Source organism: Calidris pugnax, unplaced genomic scaffold (genome assembly GCF_001431845.1).
Source record: "Calidris pugnax isolate Ruff unplaced genomic scaffold, ASM143184v1 scaffold154, whole genome shotgun sequence".
Lineage (NCBI taxonomy): Eukaryota > Metazoa > Chordata > Aves > Charadriiformes > Scolopacidae > Calidris > Calidris pugnax.
In genome coordinates this window covers 47,322-69,884 of record NW_015090890.1, presented here as the reverse complement: position 1 = coordinate 69,884, position 22,563 = coordinate 47,322, and the positions used below count along the sequence as shown (strand labels likewise).

At 42.9% G+C, this 22,563-nt stretch overlaps 1 protein-coding gene across 1 annotated transcript; it reads right to left on the bottom strand.

The window, feature by feature from the left end:
* Window positions 1-410: 410 nt before the first annotated feature.
* Window positions 411-21,776, bottom strand: LOC106891235 (retinitis pigmentosa 1-like 1 protein). The gene is made up of 5 exons (XM_014947666.1): window positions 21,138-21,776; window positions 8,893-9,069; window positions 3,435-7,026; window positions 2,247-3,142; window positions 411-1,172 (listed from the first exon to the last, which is right to left on the bottom strand). The coding sequence occupies exons 1-5, from the start codon at window positions 21,774-21,776 to the stop codon at window positions 411-413; spliced, it is 6,066 nt and encodes a 2,021-aa protein (XP_014803152.1).
* Window positions 21,777-22,563: the final 787 nt, after the last annotated feature.

Below are 22,563 nucleotides of genomic sequence, written 5' to 3'. Positions count from 1 at the left end.
GCATTGGCAATCCTTCCAGGACAACGGCATGCAACAGACGAAAGGCATCCTGAAGTCACTCAGAGATGATGCCCAGCAGAGCCACAGATCACTCAAGCAGCAAACACAACAGCATGGCTTAAAGAATGGGAACAAGAAGGTATCACAAACAAAACGGCCTTCCCTTTCCCAAAACCACTTTTCTATTGAAACCACTAAATCTTAATGAGTTTACTAGCCCTCTAGAAATGAGGGCAGGTAATTGCAACGTTACTCACAGGATTCGAGACCAAGTTTACCACATTTAACTCAGAGGAAAAGTCAATTATGATGGCTCAACTCACTGGAGATACTGTAATATGTAATGAAAATATACCTTTAAAAAAGAAAGAAAGGAATAAAGAAAAAAAAGCAGTTTTTGATAAGCAGTTCTAGAAGTCCAGGTCATCCTGGTCAATCTCATCAGAGTCTTCTTTCTTTTTAGAATCCTGAATTTCCTCGGTAGGTTCACCCTCCTTTGGATCTGCACCTTCAGCATCTGCCTGATCTTCATCTCCCAAAGGATCAGTGCATGAAGATGCTTTGTCCTCTTCTTCTTCGTCACTGTCAGGATACATCTGTGAGGGCTTGCTGCTATCACCACTTTGAACCTCTCCGTTGGAGTGGTTGTTCATGGGACTGTTGTCATTTTTGCATTCCTCTTCACCTTCATCTTCAGACCCCTTCTGGGATTGCTGTGAGAAGTTTCCCACGGAAGAATAACAAGAAAAGGCGGCTGCTTTGTTCAGAATGTCTAGCCTTTTGTTGTTTTTATGGCCTTTGGCCTTTGAGGCTTTCTCAGAAACCTTATTATTGCCTTTGACTTCATGTGCCTTGTCAGGGTCATCACTGGTAGGTTCCTCATCACCCTCATCATATTTGTCACCTCCCTCACTGTTGTTTTCTTCCTCAGCAGAATGTGCCTCAACTTCTGACTCCAGATTTGCATCTTCCACTGGCACAGCTTCATCCTGCTCAGCTTCTTCACTTCCTTCTGCAGCATCTCCTTCAGGATTGTTGTCAGTTCCAGCATTTCCTCTGCATTCAGATGTCTCTTCCTCATCATCAGCCCCAATGTCCTCATTCTCTGGCTCCTCTGCTTCTTCAGCTTCATCGTCAGCTTCATCTTCAGCTTTGGACTTCTCATCAGCTTCCTGCTCTTCATTTTGAGTTTCTTCTTCTTCCTCTTCCTCTTCCTCGTTTGCTTCCTCCTCCTCTTCCTTTGTTTCTTCCTCATCTTTTGCTCCCTCTTTTTCCTCCTTTTCTTCTTCCTCCTCCTCTTTTGGGTTTTCCTCCTCTTCTTGCACTTCTTCCTCCTCCTCTTTTGTTTCTTCTGCATCTTCTTTTGCTTCCTCAACTTCCTTTGTTAATTCTTCTTCTCCTTGCACTTCTTCCTCTTCCTCTTTTGTTTCTTCCTCTTCCTTCTTGTCTTCATCTTCTTCTTTTGTTTCTTCCTCTTCCTTCACTTCCTCCTTCTCCTCCTCCTTTGTTTCTTCCTCCTCTTCCTCCTCTTTCGTTGCTTCTTCCTCTTCCTTCATTTCCTCCTTCTCCTCCTCCTTTGCTTCTTCCTCCTCTTCCTTCACTTCCTCTTCCTCCTCCTCCTCTTTCGTTTCTTCTTCCTCTTCCTTCCCTTCCTCTTCCTCCTCCTCCTCTTTCGTTTCTTCTTCCTCTTCCTTCCCTTCCTCTTCCTCCTCCTCCTCTTTCGTTTCTTCTTCCTCTTCCTTCACTTCCTCTTCCTCCTCCTCTTTTATTTCTTCCTCCTCCACTTCCTCTTCCTCCTCTTTTGTGTCTTCCTTCTCGATATCTTCCTCCTCCACTTTTGCTCCTTCCTCCTCCACATCTTCCTCCTCCTCTTTCATTCCTTCCTCCTTCTCACCCACTTCCTCCTCCTCCTCTTTTGCTTCTTCCTCCTCCTTCACCTCTTCTTCCTCCTCCTCCTTCTCTTCCTCCTCTTTTATTTCCTCTTCCTCTTTTGTTTCTTCTCCTGATTCCTCTTTTACTTCGTCATCTTCTTTCTCTTGTGTTCCTCCATCTGCATCCTCTTTTGTTTCCTCTTCTTCTTCCTTCATAATTTCTTCTTCCTCTTTCTCTTCTTCCTCCTCTTTTGCAACCTCTTCTTCTTCTCTCTCTTTCATTTCTTTCCCTGCTTCTTCCGCTTCTTCCTTTTCTTCTTCATCTTTAGCCTCGTCCTCCATCTGACAGTTTTGACTCTCTGATATTTCAGGTACTTCTCCATCTTCGTTCAACACTGAGCTGCCAACTTCGTTTAATTCTGGCTCCTTTTCTTCATTACCTTCCATTTCCACTTCCCTTGGCTGAACCTCACCCTCATTATTCTCATCATCTGGATTGCCATTTTCTGTTGCTTCCTCCACAGAACTTCTAGGAATTGTTTTGGTGTCCTGAGCTGCTTCTGAGACACAGACTTCCTCATCATTTTTCTTCAACCTCAGGATTTGCTGTAAATCAAATGCTTTCGTGACTGGAGCATTGGCGGCCACCACTGGGTTTCTTGAAGGCTTGGAAGCCAATTTTTTCCTCACACAAGAGTCACATGGGCAGTATTCCTCCTCACTAGTTTGTTTACTAATGCTGGCCTCAAAAGCTGCACTGAATGCTGTATCTTCATCTACATCAAATGATAAGTCTGATGTGTCCTCTAGCCTACTCTGGGTTCCATTCTTGTCACTGAAGAGTGACTTTTTATGCATAGTCTGCAATCGCCGTCTTCTCTGCTCAGTTTGGAGTGTTGACTCACGCTTGAGTGGTTCATCCGGAGGTCTCGGTGTCTTCTTCCCTGCCCTGGTTTTGATCTTCCTCAGCTCCTTCTCTATGCTTTTTTGTATCCTTTTGCTCACTTCCTCCTTCAGTTCGAGTATCATTTCATCCATCTGTTGGTTGTTCTCCAGGTTCCACCTGACTTTTAATTCGTTCATGGCACTGACATAGTGAGCCATGAACTCCTTCTCGATTTTCTTGAGCAGCCTCAGGACCCAGGTTGGGTCTGGATCCACTGAGTTTTGTTGGACAAGGGATGGGCCCACACTTGTGGCCATGTTGACACTGGGCTTTGGGTCATTTGCAGACACTTTTTCAGGTTGCTCTTCCAAATCAGCTTTCAGTTCTGCCCCACAATCAGCAACATTGACATTTGCATCATTGGTAGTGGTAGTGGCTACGATCAGCTTTCAGTTCTGCCCCGCAATCAGCAACATTGACATTTGCATCATTGGTAGTGGCTAGCTGATCAGCTTCCTCTTCAAGATTTTCTTTTGGTAGTTCACCATTTACAGCTTCAGGATCTTCCTGTTCTCCATTCTCAGCTAATTTGCTGGTTTCTTCATTTCCGTTTTCTCCATTTTCATTTTCCCCGTTCTCATTTTCTCCCCCTTCCTCCTGAGCGTTTTCACAGGTACTGCACTGATCCTCCTTATTCTCTTCTGCCTCCTGAGTTAGAGATTCCTCTCTAGTAGGCTGTGCTGCTTCTTCACCTTTTGATTTTGAGCAGGCTGTTGAAGGTCGGGATGACTGCACTTCCTCTTTACTTTGTTCCTCAACCTCAGTCAGTTCAGTGCCAGCCTCCACATTTTCCACTTGTCCAGCTGACTTGAATTCAACCATTTTCTGTGCCATTAATGTGCAGTCCCTGGCAGCAGCTGTAGTCTCTTCTCCTGAGCCACCAGAACCACTGCTAACATCAACCCCAGAGGAGGACATGGGAGTGAAGTCATAATCTGTAGATTTTGGGACTTTAAAGCCAGAGGCTGTCTTTGCTGGCTCACTTGCCTCTTGACCTGAACTTGGACCACTTTTTTCAGCTGTGCATCCAAACCACAGGGCTTGAAAAATATTTAGCAGCTCCATATACCTTGGCTTGTTCAAATGTTTTGATTTATCTGATGGATCTTCTGACTCTTCATCAAGGAACTGGAGACTGGCAAGACAAGTAATCAAAATGTTGGCAGAGTTACTCAGTTTTCTCCCCATAGTGGGGGACACTTCAGGCAAACTGTTTGATCGGTCAAATTTCGTTTCATTTTTTGAACTGAGCAAGGCCTTCATGATTTGGACGGAAGTCTGGACAGATGTTGGCAGGTCTCTTCTGTTGTTATTTTGGCTGGATGTAACTGACTGGCTGCATTCTGCCTGGTCAGCCTTGGCAGCTTCAGGCACAACCTCAGAAATTTTTTCCTGATTTACGCATTCTTCAACCTCTTCATTAATTGCAGTGCCTTCTTCTGTCTCTTTTCCCACTTCATCCTTTGCCTCGTTTTCAGCCTCCTCCACATTCTTCTTCTCAGCTTTTTCATCCTCTGAGATTTCCTCAGTGTTTGTACAGTATGATACCTCAGTGGTTGCCTCTATACATTCCTCTTCTGCACCATCCTCCATTTCATATTTCATAAGCAATGATTCTGAAGGGATTTTACTTAGCCATTCTTGCACTACTTCTTCTGGAGATGTATTTGGTAGAGTAGATGGCATTAAGTCACTCCCTTCCTCCTGCTTGTCCGTGCCCTCTAACTCTTCATCCACTTTTCTGTTGCAAGAGTCATCAATCTCTTTATTCTTCTGATCATTTACTTCGGTTGCAGCTGATTTAGACCCATAGGAAGTTGCTTTGGAGGAATCTATAATTTCTTTCTGCTCTTTTCCTGCAGCTACAACTGATTCAGTACCTATGCTGCTAATGGAGGAATTCTTCAGGATGGCTGACCGTATTTTTTTGCTGTTTGGCTTCCCTTTTGGTGGGGCAGGGCAATGCAAACTACATACTGACAAAGTCTCAGACAATGAAGCTCGGCTGGAGTTTGACATCTTCACACGAAGATGTCTAGTTTTTACCTGCCTTGATTTTGAAGATTGAGACATGTTTGATTGTGAACACCTATCATCACTTTCCTGGGATATCTGTGTCAACATGCATTTATCTTTTTCTTCTGACTTTGAAGAGACTCTTGAAGAGACGCTTTCAGGATTTCCATTCCTAATCCCAGCCTCAGCTGAGAGGTCACCTTTTGAACATACACTCTCACTCATACTTCCATGTCTTGAAGAAGCCATCTCTGAATTCATCTTGGAATGACCCTCTCCAGCTTTTTGATTAGGGCTTGAAACACTTGAGCAGAGGGATGATGGCCTGCTGTTTTCTTCTCTATGGATTCTCTTTGAGCCTTTTGAGGATTCACTGTAGCCATTGGTGGCACTTTTCAAGCTTTTCTCCTCAGTAACACCTGCAATTACCTCTGCTTCACTAGTAGATGAAATGTTTGAGTGGAAAGATCCCGAGTTATGAGACATGGGGTCTTCGATAGATTTTTTCTTGATTTCACATGAGCTTTTGGAGTAATTAGATGCCCTGCTGCATGATCTCAGGTCATCTGCATGTAGGGAATTCTTCTTTTTATTCGGCGTGGACCCAAGTGAAGACACAGACATTTCAGACTGTGCATCCATATGAATATGGCTGTGTTTGCTCTTTTTGGATCCTCTGGAAGAGCATGAGGCATTGCACTGAATGATTTCATCACTCTCACTTCTCTTGCTGTTCCTGTCACTAGCTCTGGAATTTGGGGTTCCTTGTGTAGAGCATCGCTCGCCTTCACTGCTCTCATCTCTTATTGGCTGGCTGGGCTTTGTTTTTGCTGAAACTGAGCTGACTTCACTGATCTCATTTTCTTCTTGTTCTGCTTCAACCTCTTCAGCCTCTTTTTTAGGGCAGGACTCACTGGAGAAGGAAGAGACCACTGCATTGTCATCAGAGTGGTCGTCTTGTTCACTCTTTGCTCTTGGTGTAGCACAGTTACTAGACTTGCTGTACACACTGTTGGCAGGGGTGGAGCACCTAGTGTTATCTTCGTGATTTGCCTTCTGAAGGCTGGATGAGGATATGCTCCTACCCACGCTACTTGTTTCCTCACATATGTTCTTCTTGCTCTGTCTGGACTGCAGAGATGACCTTGACATGACACTCCCCACTCTGCTGCTCTCAACCTCTTCTACATCATCCTTTAAGCACTTCACAGAGGAAACTTCACAACAGTTTTCATCTTCATTTTGTGAATTGCTTTTGCTGGCTTCATGGTCTTCAGGGGCATCCTGAGTATCCAGGTTGTTTTCACAGCTTGAATGTGACATTAAGCCCAAAGATGAAGGTCTCTGACTATTGCTTGTGCTTGTCCGAGTGTATTCTTGCTGGTCTTCTCCATTGGAAGCACCTGTAGACAAATCACTGCGACACCTACACTTTTTAATGGATCGATATGCCACTCTGTTCTCTATAGTTTCTGAGTAGGATGAGGACTCTTGCACAATGTGCTCAGAAAATTCCTCACTGGATGTGGTGTGGAGGCTATCCACGGAAGCCATTTTTTTGTGGACTACTCTCCTCCGGGAAGATGTACTGGAGCATGACGACCGTGTGTGCCAGGTGCTTCGTACGCTGGGCTCTTCCCTCTGGGATGTGTGCATGGGATTTTTCCAGATGTCATAGTCCTGATGTTTCTTGCCACAGCTATGACAATGAGCCTCGTCACATTCTGATTCCTCAAGTTTTGACATGTAAGAATCAATATCACAGGGATATAATGACTCATCTGCCTCTGAGCTGGCTTCTGGGTTCATTTTCTGCATGGGATCTACTCCACTGTCCTCCACACCTGACTCTTCACAAGGCATCTGGTTCATCAGATTGGACTTCTTGATCTGGGTGGACCATTGCAAAGTCTCATCGTTTAGCAAGCGGAAGCGAACTTTCATCTCAACAGACAGGCTGCCATCCTTGTTCACATGCACCCGTTTTTCTATGTCGTCATTGACCAAGGAATGGACCAGGTCCCCAGGTTTTGGATGTGAGCAACTGTTGGAGAAAGGTGCGCCGTTATCCGGTGAGGCAGCGAGACCATTAGGGTAGGACTTTTCTGATGATAACGAAAATCTCATCGACCTGTTGCTTGATGATGACCGTGGATGAATAACACTTTTTTTGGCTTTCAGTCCAAAGTTCACTGGAGTTTGAAAAAGCCAAAGAAAAGAAAGATGGAGAGAAATGTTAACTCATATAAAGGTGACACAAAATATATAGATCAAACCCTCAAACTAGTGATATTATTCTGCTAAAGCTAAGCCTATGGCCTGTGCTTGTTCATATAATTTGCAAACTTGGCTTTGACTAAGTAATGACCATAAGTGTTATGTTTTAAATGAATAGTCTATATTAAGATCTTCTATACATGAACTTTATTGCTTTTATAAATCTAAACTGAAACAGAAGCACTTTTTTTGTTGCATTATGTGCACGTCAGGAAGAAAAGAATATACATACAAAGCAATTTGTTCTCAAAGTTTCTGTGTTTTATCACATTGCAAATATCCTCTTATTTTACTGCTCAAGTTTTCATCACTCTTATTCAGTCAGGGAAAAATACATAGAGAAGTGACCCTCTTCCTCTAACTCGAGGTGAAGTGTCATGCATTTATTGTGCATCATCCACTTCTCCACTCACCTGCCAGAAAACACAGGTGTAGACCAGAGCAGTGCTCAGTCCCTGCAGGGATGTGCCACCATGAATAATTATAATACTTATTAAAATGTAAAGAACAAATGAAAAAGGAATTGTAAACTGGTGATTGATAGTTACAAAGAGAAACAGTGGTAGTTCTCGAGGAAATCAGTGACAGTAGGGACTTTTAAGAACTGCAATCCTAAGCACATCTCTATGGCCCAGTGCAGTGATCTGCATAGATTTATTGAGGTCCCAGACCCTAATTTCAAGCAGATCACATTGCTATCATTCTGTCTTGCAAGATATGCACTATTTTGTTTCTAATACATATGTTTGCTTTAAGCTTACTTTTATACATTGAGACAGCCACATGCCTCTGTGGGCATGGGGATATGAGGCTGAACGGAGGGTGTTCTAGGGAGGAGGAGTTGAACAGGGACCACACCAACCAAGATCAGTAACACATGAAATAGCTTCTGTGTGGTTAGATATGCATTTGAGCTGACACGTTTGGTCAGCTTCTTGATGGACAAAGAGCTTCAGTTTATTCCCACTGCTCCCTCCCACGTTTTGTGCCTCAAGCAGTGAGTGTGGGACGCCTCTGTCCTTAAGTTTCTACAATTAATTGTCAACACGTGGGTGAATATTTCCTAGCTCCTGGTCTTGACAATGGATAGAAATAGGTGCACCTCGAGAGAAGACTTCATTTCATCCTAAACCAAATCCCTAATGAAGATGAGATGAATTACTCCCTGGAAACAGGAGGTTTCTCTTCATAGGGTACCAAAGGTGGCTGACTTAATTACCTAAAACCTTAGATAACTCATGATGAAGTGCATAAGAAATATCATTCTGAATAACCCATAGCATACTCCTTCCTGAACATAACCTTTCCATGAAAACAAGCTTTGTTCCCAAAGGGCTACACTGCAGCTGTAACCTGCAGGAGAAACTGAGTCTCCTGCTGACAAAAATAGGGCATCTTCTGAAGCAGGCAAAAGCAGAAGTGCCAGCATTGTAACAGACAGACAAGGGGACAGAGGATTCGTGGGAAATCTCAAGGGTTTGGGGAGTCTTGGAGGCAGACACAGGAAAAGGAGGGAGTTCTTAAAGGAAAAGGAGACACAGAGATATGAAAGAGGAAGGGAAGTCAGCCAGACATGGGGACCATGGAAAAGAAAGACTGGAGGGTGTAGGGAGGAAATCCTAGAAGGAAACCAGAGGAAAAGAAGGGGAGGATGGAAAGGCCTGGGAGGCAGAGAGAGGAAAGTGCATTTTGCACATGAAATCTGCCCTTTGGGGCCATACAATAGGTAACCCCCAGGTTGTGGGACACAGGCCTGGAGGTGACCGTGCGATACGACCCAGAGTTTTCCTTACTGTCATTGTTTTCATTGCCGTTGTTGCCGTTGGAGCGGGGAGCCAGGTCAGGCAGCTTCTCCACCGAGTGTTTCCTCAAATTCTCCATTGATACGGGTTTAAATGGCTCCCGGCCGACACACACCAGCACGTTGGGGCAGTGGAGCAGAGCCTGCATGCTGTCGATCTAGAAAGAGAAGAGCAGGTGGATCACCATGAGTCAATAGAGCAGCACTAGGTTTTTCCAGACCCAGAAGCAACTGACTTTTCAACTAAAATAACATAAACACAGCTCTGGAGAACTTCAGGGTCTAGAAGAGCCTGTTGGCAGGCTCCATTGCAGCAGTTTTCCAGTGAAATTTCAGCTCTTTTATGTTTTAATCCAATCTCCTAAAATAGGAAAGGGGTGGGAGAGATTGCCTAAGGGAGAAGATATACAATCATAGAATGGTTTGGGTTGGAAGGGACCTTAAAGATCATCTTGTTCCAGATGGACAAACGTTATAGGTCTGGCCCAAAGCAAGGAGTTTATCACTACAGTAAAATTAAATTATTTTAAAGGGCCCTTTAAATTCCTTGCAGTTGGTGAAAACCCAGGATTTTAGAGGTAATTGCTGTCTCACCTTTATTGTATTGGATTATTTATCTATTTATTTATTCAGGAAATTCTATTTAAGCTTAAGAAAAAAACTTTTTCATTGTGAGGGTGACCAAACGCTGGATGGTCAGACATATTGTGGAGTTTTCATCCTTGGAGATTCTCAAAACCCAGCTGGACACCTGAACAACCTGCTCTAGTTGCTTTGAAAAAGGGAGTTGGATGAGATGGTCTCCAGAGGCCTCTTCCAACCTCAGCGAAAATGTGATTCTGTGATTTATTGTAGGAGAGGTGGTTGTTATTTTCAGATGGATCTCAGCCTAAGGAAAAGTGTGGGCATGGTTGGAACTCAAACACTACAAGGTAGATGTTCTCATCTGCTTTAGCTGTCACAGTCAATGGAGAAAAATAAATGTCAGTAGGGTGGAATGTGTTTTATTCTAAATAAATATTTGGTGCTTTTTTTTAAGGTGGGAGGCAGATCAGAAAATGCCCCAGTGAAAGAAAATGGTGGTTACTGGTTTGTCAGCAGAGATTTTGTCCAACATTAAAGTTTTCTTTCTTTGGTCAGAGATGCCATTATCTTTTCCGAGCAGTAGCCTGTAAGGAAATCCTTCTGGTAAACAGATTCCCCACTTCCCTCTGGCTGCCACAGCAAGATTCTTGAGTACCCATTCCAAGATACCATATTACAAGAAAACACAATTACATCCCAGTCCAAGTTAGCCATAAACCCCAAAGGCAACTGAATGTGAATATTTGAAATCCAGTGATCACCTGAAGGAGCTGTGATGGAGAAGGGAATGCCCTGCCCTACTTTTGCTCCATTAACTCATCACACTTGAGTGTAAGTTGCCTTTTACAATCTGGGCTTCTTGCACACTGGTGGAGGACAATCAATATTTCCAGGAGACAGGTTATTTCACCCCAGCAAACCACCTAATGCAGGTGGTACATCCCCCATTGGACATTCCTGCCTCTTTCTCTGACTAGAAAGTAAGTCAGTTGTCTCAATGTACTTGTCTAAATGTAGATACTTACAGCAATTTGAGATGTTCTAGGCTATCTAATACGTATGTGAAGATTGTAGACAGGATACAAGACGGTGCCCCACCAAGACTACCACCTGAAAGCTGGGCAGGAAACATCTAGCATATCCATATAGAGACAATTAGAAAATTAATTGTCTTCATTTGAAAGCTGAATCCCAAAATAAGTTAACTTCAAGAATATTTTAATCTATGATAAGTGAACAGTCAAGAATAAAATGGAAAAAAACGAGAAGCTCATGATAAAGATGCTGATGGTTTAGGAAAGAGGATTTGCATTGTTCAGACCCCATCCAAGCCCTCCTTTGAGTTCCCTCGGTGTTACTACCTTATCACAAGAGCTCATGGTAAGGGTTGCTCACAGTTAAGACACTTGAAATTTAGAAACAAAATCAACTAAGCAAAATTTACAGGGAAAAATCTCAAGCAGTTTGCCCTTGGTGGGCTGAAATAGACTCCAAAGTTTTATTGTGCAATCCCTGAAAATGAAATTAAGTTTCTCAATCTTACTGTAAGACCTGATCCAAATCCAACTGTAACCAATGGAGGGAAACTTGTGGCCTCTACAGACTCTGGGTCAGGAACCAAGAGAATTATGGAGGCTGCGAGTGAAGTTCTGGACCTGAAAGCAGAAAACTTGCTGCCAATACTTGTCTCTATTGAAGTATTTTTGTTTGTATCAATCAGCTTCTGGCCTATAAACCACTCTGGTGTCTTAAAGATCAGGTGCTGCCTTGTGAAAAAATTGCAATTTGCTGTGCTTTAAACCTATATACACAGACTCTTCCAAGGAAATGTCAGCTAGGACTTTAGGTTTCATTAAAGTCTTTGTACTTCTGACAATAAAATTGTGATTTTTCAAAGCAGTAAGATTTTTGCTTATTTGTATACTTCATTATCTCATACCATAGGAACTCCCTGTCACAGTGGGATATGTCACATATGGATTGATTCAACAAAGATAAATGTTCTTTTCAGTAAAAAAGTTTCACAGACTTCACTCTAAGCCCCACTGGGGAAGCTTCCTCTCTTCTGAACTATGTCTTTTCGGATGAATTTGGATGGATTTTCTCCATAAATGTTACTGTACAATAACTACCACAAAAGGGTTGTGATCTCAGCAAGGACCTCTAGGTGCTACTGTAACACAATTAATAATAAAATGTCATCAAAACCAAAACAGAAGAAAGACACAAGTGGTGTTCCCTGGGGTGCAGTATTGCAGCCTATTCTGTTTAATATCTTTATCAACGACCTGGACGAGAGGATCAAGTGCACCCTCAGTAAGTTTACAGACAACACCAAGTTGGACAGGGGTGTTGATCTGCTTGTAGGTAGAAAGGCTCTGCAGAGGGATCTGGACGGGTTGGGTTGATGGGCTGAGGACGATGGGATGAGACTGAACAAGTCCTGCACCTGGGTCACACCAGCCCCATGAACACCACAGGCTTGGGGCAGAGTGGCTGGAACTGCCTGGCAGAAAAGGACCTGGGAGTGTTGGTCAGCTGTCAGCTGAACATGAGCCAGCAGTGTGCCCAGGTGACCAAGAAGGCCACCAGCATCCTGGCCTGTATCAGGAAGTGTGGTGAGTAGGACCCGAGAGGTGATCGTCCCCCTGTACTGGGCACTGGTGAGGCCCCACCTCGAGTGCTGTGTCCAGTTTTGGGCCCCTCATGACAAGGAAAACATTGAGGTGCTGTCCTTAAAATAAGGACTGATGCATGTTGTGGAGAATATGCTATCCTCTGGCCCTTCCAGGGAAGAAAAAAATCTTCGAAACCGTACTCACCTCAGAAGCTGAACATAGATACCAGTTTCTGACAGAGGTAAAACGCAGGACATAACCTTTGTTTTTCCTCTGTTGGCTACCAGCCAACCCAAGACATTTGAGACAAGGAGAGAAAGACAGAATGGGGAAATAATGCAATACACGGTGGAGATCACAAGCTCATAAGCTTAATCCACCTTCCAAAGAAGTGCAGAGATGCAAGGGAGAAACAGGAAAAGCTCGTAACAGACACGTTCAAGAAAAGGCTAACGGGCTGAGTTCACTGCCTATCATGCTGACTCATTGCCTCCTTTCCTTCAGCTCTTTCGTCTCTTCCCTTCTTGTCTTTCATTCATATTTACAACTCTTTGGAGTGTGAACAGCCCTTTTGCTTTGTAGTTATACTACGTGCAATCCAGGGGGGGTCCAGGCTCTGAACTGGGGTACCTCGTTTTAACAATAATGAATTTTATATTTTATTTATGCAAAGAACCCTTTTGCCCTTCCCTCCCCGAAACTTTTGCACTGGAGGAATTAGAGAGCGGTTCTTCTGGGGAGTGGTTTTTTAAAGCTATGCTAATCTGTTGGTCAGAAGGTGAATCACGGGGTGTTGCCACTCCCTGCCCACATACATATTAGCAAATTAGCGGAAGAAAAGAAGGTGGAAGGCGTAGGAAAGTGCATTACTTGAGCTCACTTTCTCTAACATCAGCATGGACGACCTCCCTCCTGCCCTGCCACGGTGGAACACCCCTTTTCCCATCTGCGGAGAGGCTGGTGGACGTGGCATAGGTGTGTATTTGATGAGCAGCCAGAAGGCTCTCCCCATCACATCAAAAGGAAGGCAGAATAAGAGCTAATATTGAACTTAAAGCAGGGAACTACTGCACAAAAAGGGATTTAATCCCCTGCAAATTGTAGCACCCAAACGATTAGTCCAGAAGAGAGTAAGCAGCAGCCCTTCATCTCCCACAGCACATCAAAACTCACATGGTCTCCCTACACACCACATCAAACTTCAGGTCTCAAAATCCACATGCAGGAAGCACGGCAGATGCCAGTGTCCCAAGCTCCTTTAATAGCAGGTGATGCACTCAACATAAATTACACACTGCTGCATTTAGATACTTATATCATGGAAATATGGGCTAGTCCGTTGCTTCAGATGCCAAAATGCAGCAGTATGAGATGATTTGTGATACCAACACTTCTAAAACCACCAGAATCTTCTAGAACTGCTCAGATGTGAGCTGTCTAGTTTTCTGTTTTGACCACTGTGTAAAGCTGCATGAAAAATGACAGCCTTGGGAGCTGTGATCTGGAAATCAGGCCATGAAGTGCTCAAACAGCCAAGTAAAATACGTGGAAGATAGAGGAATAACGCGCTGTGCTGCCTTCTCAGTCAACCACAGGCAAAGACCATGTTTGGCTATTGCACTGCTGGCAGCTTTTCCTGGTCTGTTCACAGATGCCTTTGTGAGTGAGTGTGTGACACTTTGCACAGGCATAAAGAAAATGATCTGAGTTTGGCCCCAGAAATAGTACGGACGAACACGATCAGGAGAAATACTGTGATCAGAACTTCAGTGGCCACTGGAAATTGTTTGGGTAGCAGCAGAAGAGCAACACTGCATGGATAAAGGGGAAGGAAGAGGAAAGACTGAAAAAAAAGGCATCAAAAAAGCAGAAAAATTTTTGAGAAACAAGTGAAGAGGACAGAAAGAGGAAAAAAACTGATTTACAGCCCAATCTACTTCAGAAGACAGGTTGGTAGGATCATATGAGGGCTGCCACAGTTACTGCCTCTGTGAAGGATGAGCTGGCTCCTGATGAAGACTATGGATATCTTCCTGAAGACTTCCTGAGAAATTCCAGAGGTCCCCACATCTCACTGACTTCATACGCAAGCTTTTGATGGCCTTCTCCCTATTCATCCACCCCGTCAGCTCAAAATGGGGTCTGAGACTGTTCTAGTTACGAATCAGCCAGAGAAAGAGAAAATTGCTGTTAAGGGTGAAAATTTCAACATAGAAGAGAGGAAGGCATTTCTTAGAAAGTATTTTCCAGCAGATATATTCCAGCTTCAGACACGCTGCAATTCTTCACTGAAATCAGAGTCCACCACCTGCTCCTTTGGCACCGAGCTCATTAAATCTGGTCCATCCAACATCAGCATTTGAAAATCATGAGTCAGACTAACATCCACCCCACCCCAAGCGCCTGCCTTTATCCTCTCTGCGGGCAGGATTAGCTTAAAAACTGACAAGTCTTAAAAAATGCTAAGCATTTGGTGTTTGTGATTAGCCTTGTGGTGACTGAGTCAGTGGGAAGGATACGGTTCATGAGTTCAAGCTTTTCCCCATCACCAAATTTCTCAAAACTTATTCTTTTTATATGGGCAATATCTACACCATGGATGAGAAGTTATTGCTGCTGGAAGCTGGTGGGGGGGAAAGACAGAAGCACAAGATAGACGTGTTCCAACCAGCTGTAGGAGCTGGGACTGGGTCTACTAACCCTACTGCTTCTAGATCAAGCTCATACATCCATATGGCACTGTTCCACCATGGATTTTACCATCCCAGGTGCCTCTTAGCATAAACATTTGTGCATTGTGCTTCATGGACACATAGAATCATAGAATTGTCCAGGTTGGAAGGGACTTGTAAAATCATCGAGTGCAACCTATGGACCCGGGAAGCTCAGGGCATAAAGAGAAACACATCTAGCTGAAACCTCTGGTTTGATGGAATAGTTTTCTTGTTATTGTGTCCAGCATTTCAACCTCCAGTTGCAAAGCTCATAGTATAGAAATGTGAAAGCTGGAAACCTGTTCTCTTCTGCACAATAGAAATAGCTCCCTGATCTTAACAGAATTTATTTCAGAAAAGAAATAAACTGAAAGAGGGGAGATTAAGACTAGATATTAGCAAGAAGTTCTTTCCTCTGAGGGTGGTGAGACCCTGGTCCAGGTTGCCCAGAGAAGCTGTGGCTGCCCCATCCCTGGAGGTGTTCAAGGCCAGGTTGGAGGGGGCTTGGAGCAACCTGGGCTGGTGGGAGCTGTCCCTGCCCAGAGCACGGGGATTGCAACAAGATGATCTTTAAGGTCCCTTTCAACTCTAACCATTCTATGATTCTCTTTGGGACCCAAAGGAAGAAGCAAAATCATGAAAATGCAAAATATTCTATATTGTCCTCTCCTATTATTGGTAAAAATTCCAAAATTTGAATATAGAAAAACAGACTTCCCTATTAAAAATGCCCAGCCTCTCCTGCAAAAATTGTTTGCAGAAACAGTGGTTTCTACTTAATGTACTTAAGGAAAATTCACAGTTTTTCCAGGAGAGGGTGGAATTCCGCTATTCTTTGTACTCTACATAAATGAATAAATAGAAGTATCATGTTCACAAATACTATTGCATATGCTCAATATGGATTAGAAATGTCTTTGGCCTGGATTAAATTCAAAAGAATTAGAAAGTAATTACACTTTGCTACATTATTATTGAAAGAACAAAATCTCCTCAGGCTAAGGGAATCATTTGCATTTGTTGTATGTTAGATAAGAAAGTATTAGATTTGGTATCTGTTAGATAAGAAAGTGGGTAGCACATGGGGTCCATTTAACTACATCTTGTAAGGCACTGGGCCAAATGATTTCAGGGCATCTCAAAGGTTCATAAAACACACCTGGATATGAGTCTTCTTATGGATCAGGTTCATGGAAAGTTTTGCTGAGGTTTACAGATCGCTTGTGTAAATCTCATCGGAGTCATTGTGGTTTTGGCACGGAATCAGAGAATATTGAACCTGAAACCTGTGGTTTGTTTTTAGACTATGAGTCACACACATGGTGGGTGGAAAGTGGTACAGCTCACTTGATAACAACGGTTTGCACCAGATGAGGGGCTGAAATTGGTTGCAATTATTCATACCTGAACACAGCACGAAACCAAGTGTCACAGTGAATATGTCAACATGGAACCAGAAAAATTAACTAACCCAAGGAGGGAAATTATCACCTTTCTTCTCTTATTGTTTATATATACACCACATTTTAAACTATCTACTTTGCCTCCATGTATTCCATTTCCCTCTTACAGTTCCATCACGGTTGTGATGACACCTGTCATCAAGACAGATGAGCTTGGTGGACAGCCCAAACATGAGTGGCCTAGAGGATGCCTGCGGGCAGTCTACAGATGTCCTAGAAATGGCTATATGGATGTGTAAAACTGAGTCAGGAAATATGTCAGACAAGCCTGTTTCCTGGCCTTGCACCCTAAGGTCGCTGTAAATGCACTCATTATTACCAACAGCGATTTAGTAATAGCAGTTAAGCCAATACCTTTACTTATAACAGCTAAAAATAAAAGTTCTGTCTTTACTGGGTGCTGGAACAGAGTTGCCTGTACTGTGAGGTTGTTAGAATGGTTTTTGGTGCATTTAAAGTGCTCAACTGGCACTCTCCCAAGCAATTCCTGGGCAGATCTGGGATTTAACACACACTAGGGACCTTTCCTAAAAAGTAGCTTGAATGCAGGCACCCAATTTTAGAGGCTTAGGGAATTAGGCCCTGTTTTGGAGGCTGTGTAGGATGAATATGGAGGCTTAGGGAATTAGGCCCTGTTTTGGAGACTGTGTAGGATGAATATGTATCACAGAATCATAAAATGGTTTCGGTTGGAGGGGACCTTAACCCCCTGGCCAACCCTCTGCCCAATGGTTTGGGTTGGAAGGGACCTTAACCCCTTGCCAGCCCCCTGCCCTGGGAAAGGACACCTTCCACTAGACCACATTGCTCAAAGCCCCATCCAGCTTGGACTTGAAATAAATATAGTCATAGACAGCATGCTCAAAGCCCCATCCAGCCTAGTCTTGAAATAAATATAGATATAGACAACGTATAGATAGTGCCATTTGGTGCCAAGGCCAGAGTATATGCCATGTGCCCTGATATTATTCTATCTACTAGAATAGCAGTAGTCCATGGTGTTACTTCTGGCTGAGGAAGATCTTAGCTTATGGGTTGCTGGAGACTGCGAAGATATACTGGGGAAAGAATCCCTTCATATGTGCCCTTCTGTCTTTCTCCAAGACTGCTACAAATGGTCACTGCCAAAGAGGGCTTGATTTGACCCAGAATGATTAGTCTTGCCACAGCATTTACTCTGTCTCCTTCCAAACTCTACACAATCACAGAAGAAAAACTGAGGGTCCTTACCCCAAGGAGTCTCTAATAACTAATCCTTTACAGCCTCTAGTTAGTGGTGCCTGAAGAAGCATTCCTTAACTCATGATTGCTCCCCTGATTAACTTGCACAGTAATTCTCTGATCCCTCAAGGAAATTTGGTTGCATACAGTGCTCCTTCTGCAATGTTCTCACTTGCAGAGTCTAAAGCAAAGGAGAGTCTTTCTAAATAACAGAGTGGATCAGATTCACTCATTAAATATAACAACTTATGGTCAGCCTTGAGTGCGCCGAAGAAAAAACCATCTAAGTCTTGGCCTGACTCCAACAAACATAAAACTAGCCACATCCCTTGGAAAACTCTTCTGACGGTTGATAGATCCCATTTGAGAAGCTCATGGTAATTGCCACCAGTAGACATAAACTATGTAGACTATTTGCCATAACGCAATGTGGTTTCAAATGCCATTGAAGGAGTATTGGATTTTAAGGAAGGATTTGGTTTTGTTTTAATTTAAGACAGGCAGTAGAAGGAAGGTCTAGTGATTCAAGAGTAAGTGCAGAAATTGGGACATCTGTGACTAGAGACGTAGTCACATCGCTGTGTTCCTGTGACTTAAAGAAGACTTAATGACTATTCAGCTGGTGGACCCTGGATAATTGCCATTTGCAAGGGAAATCCTCTGTTGCTGTCACGTAATCCTACACATCATCTCTTATAGGTTAATTGACTGTGAGAATTTCTGGCCTTTCTATGATCTCTTTCTGCCCTTTTGCCCCTAGAAGCATTCCCCCCTCTTCCGAGACAGGCGGTGGGGATCTGCACATTGGGGCACTCTTCTGTGGTTTAGACCATGGAGAAAGAAAATCCACTGGGTTGTATAAGGACTTCCCAGAACAGAGATGAAGATCCATCTGATAGAGAAGATAAGCTGAAAATTTTACTCTACCTTTTTGTATTGAGATATCAGCTCTTAGTAGCACACCTAGTTCTTTTTCAGTGTAGAACTTAAGTCTCTAGTAAAACCTAGGAAAGCTGCAATTTTCAACTGTCTCATCAGCCAAGTGATCTTCAGGTATAGAGTCCCGTGACTTATGTTTGTTAATATTTAAATATCTGTAGCACTTTAAAACAAGTGCATGAAACCTTGGGACTGGGTTGATTCTCCTGATTTTATGTGTCTAGTCTCAATCGGTCTTCTGATCTTCTACAGTCAATAAAGAGAAGTTAACTAACAAAATGATCCTCCGTCCTAAATGCCTTATAAGCTGATCAGGATTAAATTAATTAAGTCCAGGCCTGTCTATCTTTTAGTGCATAAACTTGCACAAACAAAGTTTCACTGGCAAGTTAATGACATGTCACTGTTAACCTAAACAACAGATTTCTCTATTTGGGCACTCTTTTCAGTTAATCGCCTGGAAAACAGTAACTAGTGCTGTGACCTGAAAAGAACTATAGGATTTACATTTTTTACTTGCTTAAAATTTAACCGGTTTGTCTAAGCTAAAATCAAATTTAATTTCTCTCCATTCCTATAAGTCATCAAACTGCTATTTTGATTTAGAAACTGACAACAAAAATCATGGTTAATTTGGGAAGAGAGATTCTTGACCCTGCTGAGGTCAGTGTCCAAACACCTATTCACTTCAGTGAGACTAGCTCTTCCTTCCTAGTAGGGAGTCTTCTTGATGCTTGAGAGTAAAAATACTCATTTCACCTCTTTCAAGGCTTTAGGGCTCAGAATGAAAATTCAAATGTGTAAATTCCACTCTGAATTTATATTAACATTGGAAGCTAGATCTTTCAATTGCTGTTTCTACTGACCTGAGCTTTGCATATGTATTATAGGTTAATTTTGAATTCATAGCACTGAAAGACTCTCTGACCCAAGAGCAACAAAGGCCCCGTAATCCAGGCCACAGAAGAAACAACCAGCAAATAGAGAGGCCTTTCTCAGGAAGTTCATGAAGTGTAACTTTGAAAATCTGCGAGAGGTAACTAAGCAGAAAAATGGGAGCAATAAAAGACAAAACAACAGCAAAGCACATGTCATTCAAAGGTGGGAAGAATGAGGAGGCAAGTTTTCATTGTCTCTATCAGAAAATGCAAGTGTAAGTATAGAGGCAAGATGTACAGTCAAAACTAATCTTCAGCACCAGCTGAAGTAAGTTATTTCAGGAAATTCTCCAAATTGTGAGACAAACTCACCGTTTTCACTCCTTAAAGAAACCATCAGTATCTAGTAAAGACTCTGGGAAAAAAAACTAATTTTGTATAGAGATCTTGAAGAAAGGAAAAGTTTGGGGAATCCAAGACAGTGAATTTTTCTGTGGCTTAAATGCTTTGCACTGAAGACTAGAGTAACAGCTCCAGGAAGTCCTAAGAGGAATGACCAGTAATGTACTGTAGAAAAAGAGGTAAATGATTGAAATTAAGAACGGCCAAAAAATCACTTTAAAAAATTCCCTGGACAAGATGTTAATAATCACATATTTTCTAGCTACAAGTAAGATGATAACATTGATCAGGTTGGACCCATAGTCACATGTCACTGTGATAATCTACACAGGAATAAAAGGAGTGCAAATTAAATTAATAAGGTACAGAAGATGAACTGCCTATTGGCAAGAAGGTAATGAAAATTTTCATATCCAAAAAAAGAACCCCAAGGGACTGTGGAGAGATTGATCCACACACACATTTCTGCAGATGGAAAACATGGAGAAAAAAGGGGAAAAGAAAAGATCTCAATGGAACCACTGGGATTTATTGTGGAAAATATCATTATCACTATATAGAGGATAATCTTAAACTCTATGGAAGGCCAGAGAAGAAAATCTCGCTGCAACAAAGAGCATCAGTATCTTTTGAAGTGATGTTCAAGTGCATCTTAGGCTGAACCATTTCCAGAAATAAAGGCTGGATTGGGAGTGGGAGTGCAAAATAAGGGACAAAGCTATTGACACATTGTCTCCTGAAGAGACCTACAGAGCTTGTCACTCAAACTGTCAGCAAAGATGTTAGCATGTAGAACTTAGTAGGTGCCATCACCTTCAAATCCTCCACAGTGACCACTTCTGGTCAGTTAGTACCCATGTCATTCTAGCCACATCTTGGCATGTTGGGATGAGATCCGACTCTGGGACAACAGAGACCTTTAGGCAGGATTTTCACCACTGCAGAGCTGAAAATGTGAAAGATAACTACATGTCTTTGGGTGAAAAGAGAGATGGAGATTGAATAATAGTGAAGATATTGTGTTCCCTGAGCATGTATTTATTGTATATCCCTGCTGAAATTTCAGTGTTTATAATGACTAGGCTTTATAATGAGTAGAAGGCAAATTACGGGAAACTCATTTAAGAATCACAAGGAGAACATTAAGACTGCACTAAGAAGTGGAAGGCATCTGAAATTAATCCAGCACCTGATACCATTCCTGATATTCTTCTACATCACCCCTTCTTGTAATTAATGGAGAAGTAACTAATGTGACACTAACTACACAAACCCAAAGGATGAAGGTAATGTGAGTAAACTGTTCGCCCCATGAGCTAAAGGATTTGTGTCACAAGGAACGCAAACACTGATGAGATAACACCAGTTAGAATAACTGACCAGCACCAGGCATCAGAGATACTTGCCTTCCTCCCATCAACAGTGTAGAGCTTCTTCACTGGGAACTGTAGGATCTCAGAAATCTCATCCAGGAGCGTTTTGAAACTCCTGGCGTTTCTGCGGTTCAAGATAATTGAGCGCCGAAACCCACTTTCTCCATTCTTAACAAGAGTGATTTTCTTGGGTATTCTGGGGCCATGGTGAGTGAAAGGTGAGGAATAATCTTCAAGTTTGCTCTCCTGAGCTGCTCTTCTCAAGGTACTGGAGGGACGGCCACTTCGCGGAGGGACTGGCCTGTGTCCCCCAGACATAATGCTAATAGGTTTGACGTATTTCTTGTCAGAGCAAAGGTAGCACCCCCCATCCTCCAGCTGGTCCAACTCACTGATGCAGTGTATTCCTCGTGGGGTGGTGATGGTCCGTACCCCAAATGGCAGTGGGACCCTATGAGAGAGGTCATCCATGAGTGCATTGAAGCTCTTGAAGCTTCGCTGGTTGATGGCCATCTTGACTCCTGCAAATTGAGGATCTCCACTCTTGAAGAAAGTTATTTTTTTGGCTGGGGGTACCTTGGTGAGAGTGCTTGTCCGAGCCACGGAGGGAAGGGGCTGCTCATAGTTGTAGGAGCTGGTGGTTGACAGGTAGTCAGCAGGCACCTGAGTCATCCCTCTTGCTTAAGGGTAACTACAAGAGAAGGAAAAACAGTTGTGTTTCTTTGGGTCATGCAGAATCAGTGTATCACTAGCATGGTGGTAAAGTTTATTTCCCTCACAACGCTTTTACCATCTCTGCTCGACCAAGAGCAGATTGTACCAACATGGAGCTACAGACTCAATACCTCAGGTAGATACAAGGAAACACAGCAGGAAAAGTAGCTGTATCCCTGCTTCTCACAGTTAAACCATCCTTGGCCTACAGACACCAATGAGAATTCAGTTGGTGTTAGTCCCCCCAGAAGCAGAAAAAACATGAGTCAGACCCCAAGCAAAACCCACAAAAGCTGATATTTGTTTATTGTTGTCCTTTTGAGTTTTGTGTCCTCCTTGCTTATATTTTTGAGGTTTTCTCTGAAACTACCAGAGCCAGTGTTTACTTTGGTTTTAGTTTTCATAAGAACTGAGATTCTCATGTAACCCTTTAACCCTGTGAACTGGCACATAACAGAAACCAAAACAAAACTGAATTTGTTAATGTAGTGATTGCACATTGTGGCACACAACCACTTCTGAGTGTACCGAGGGGAAGAGTAGCCTGGTTTCACACCAGCTGCTTGTGGTCATGCTAAAGCATGATCTGGATGAATATCCATGGCAGTTATACAAATAATGGTAAGAAATATCACAAGAGCTCAAATAGAACCACAAATGTTGGTTCTGCTAAGCAGTGGGAAAATTTTAAATCAGCTGGTAAGCAGAGACGTGAGGAGAATGATCTCCCCAATTTGAGTTGGAG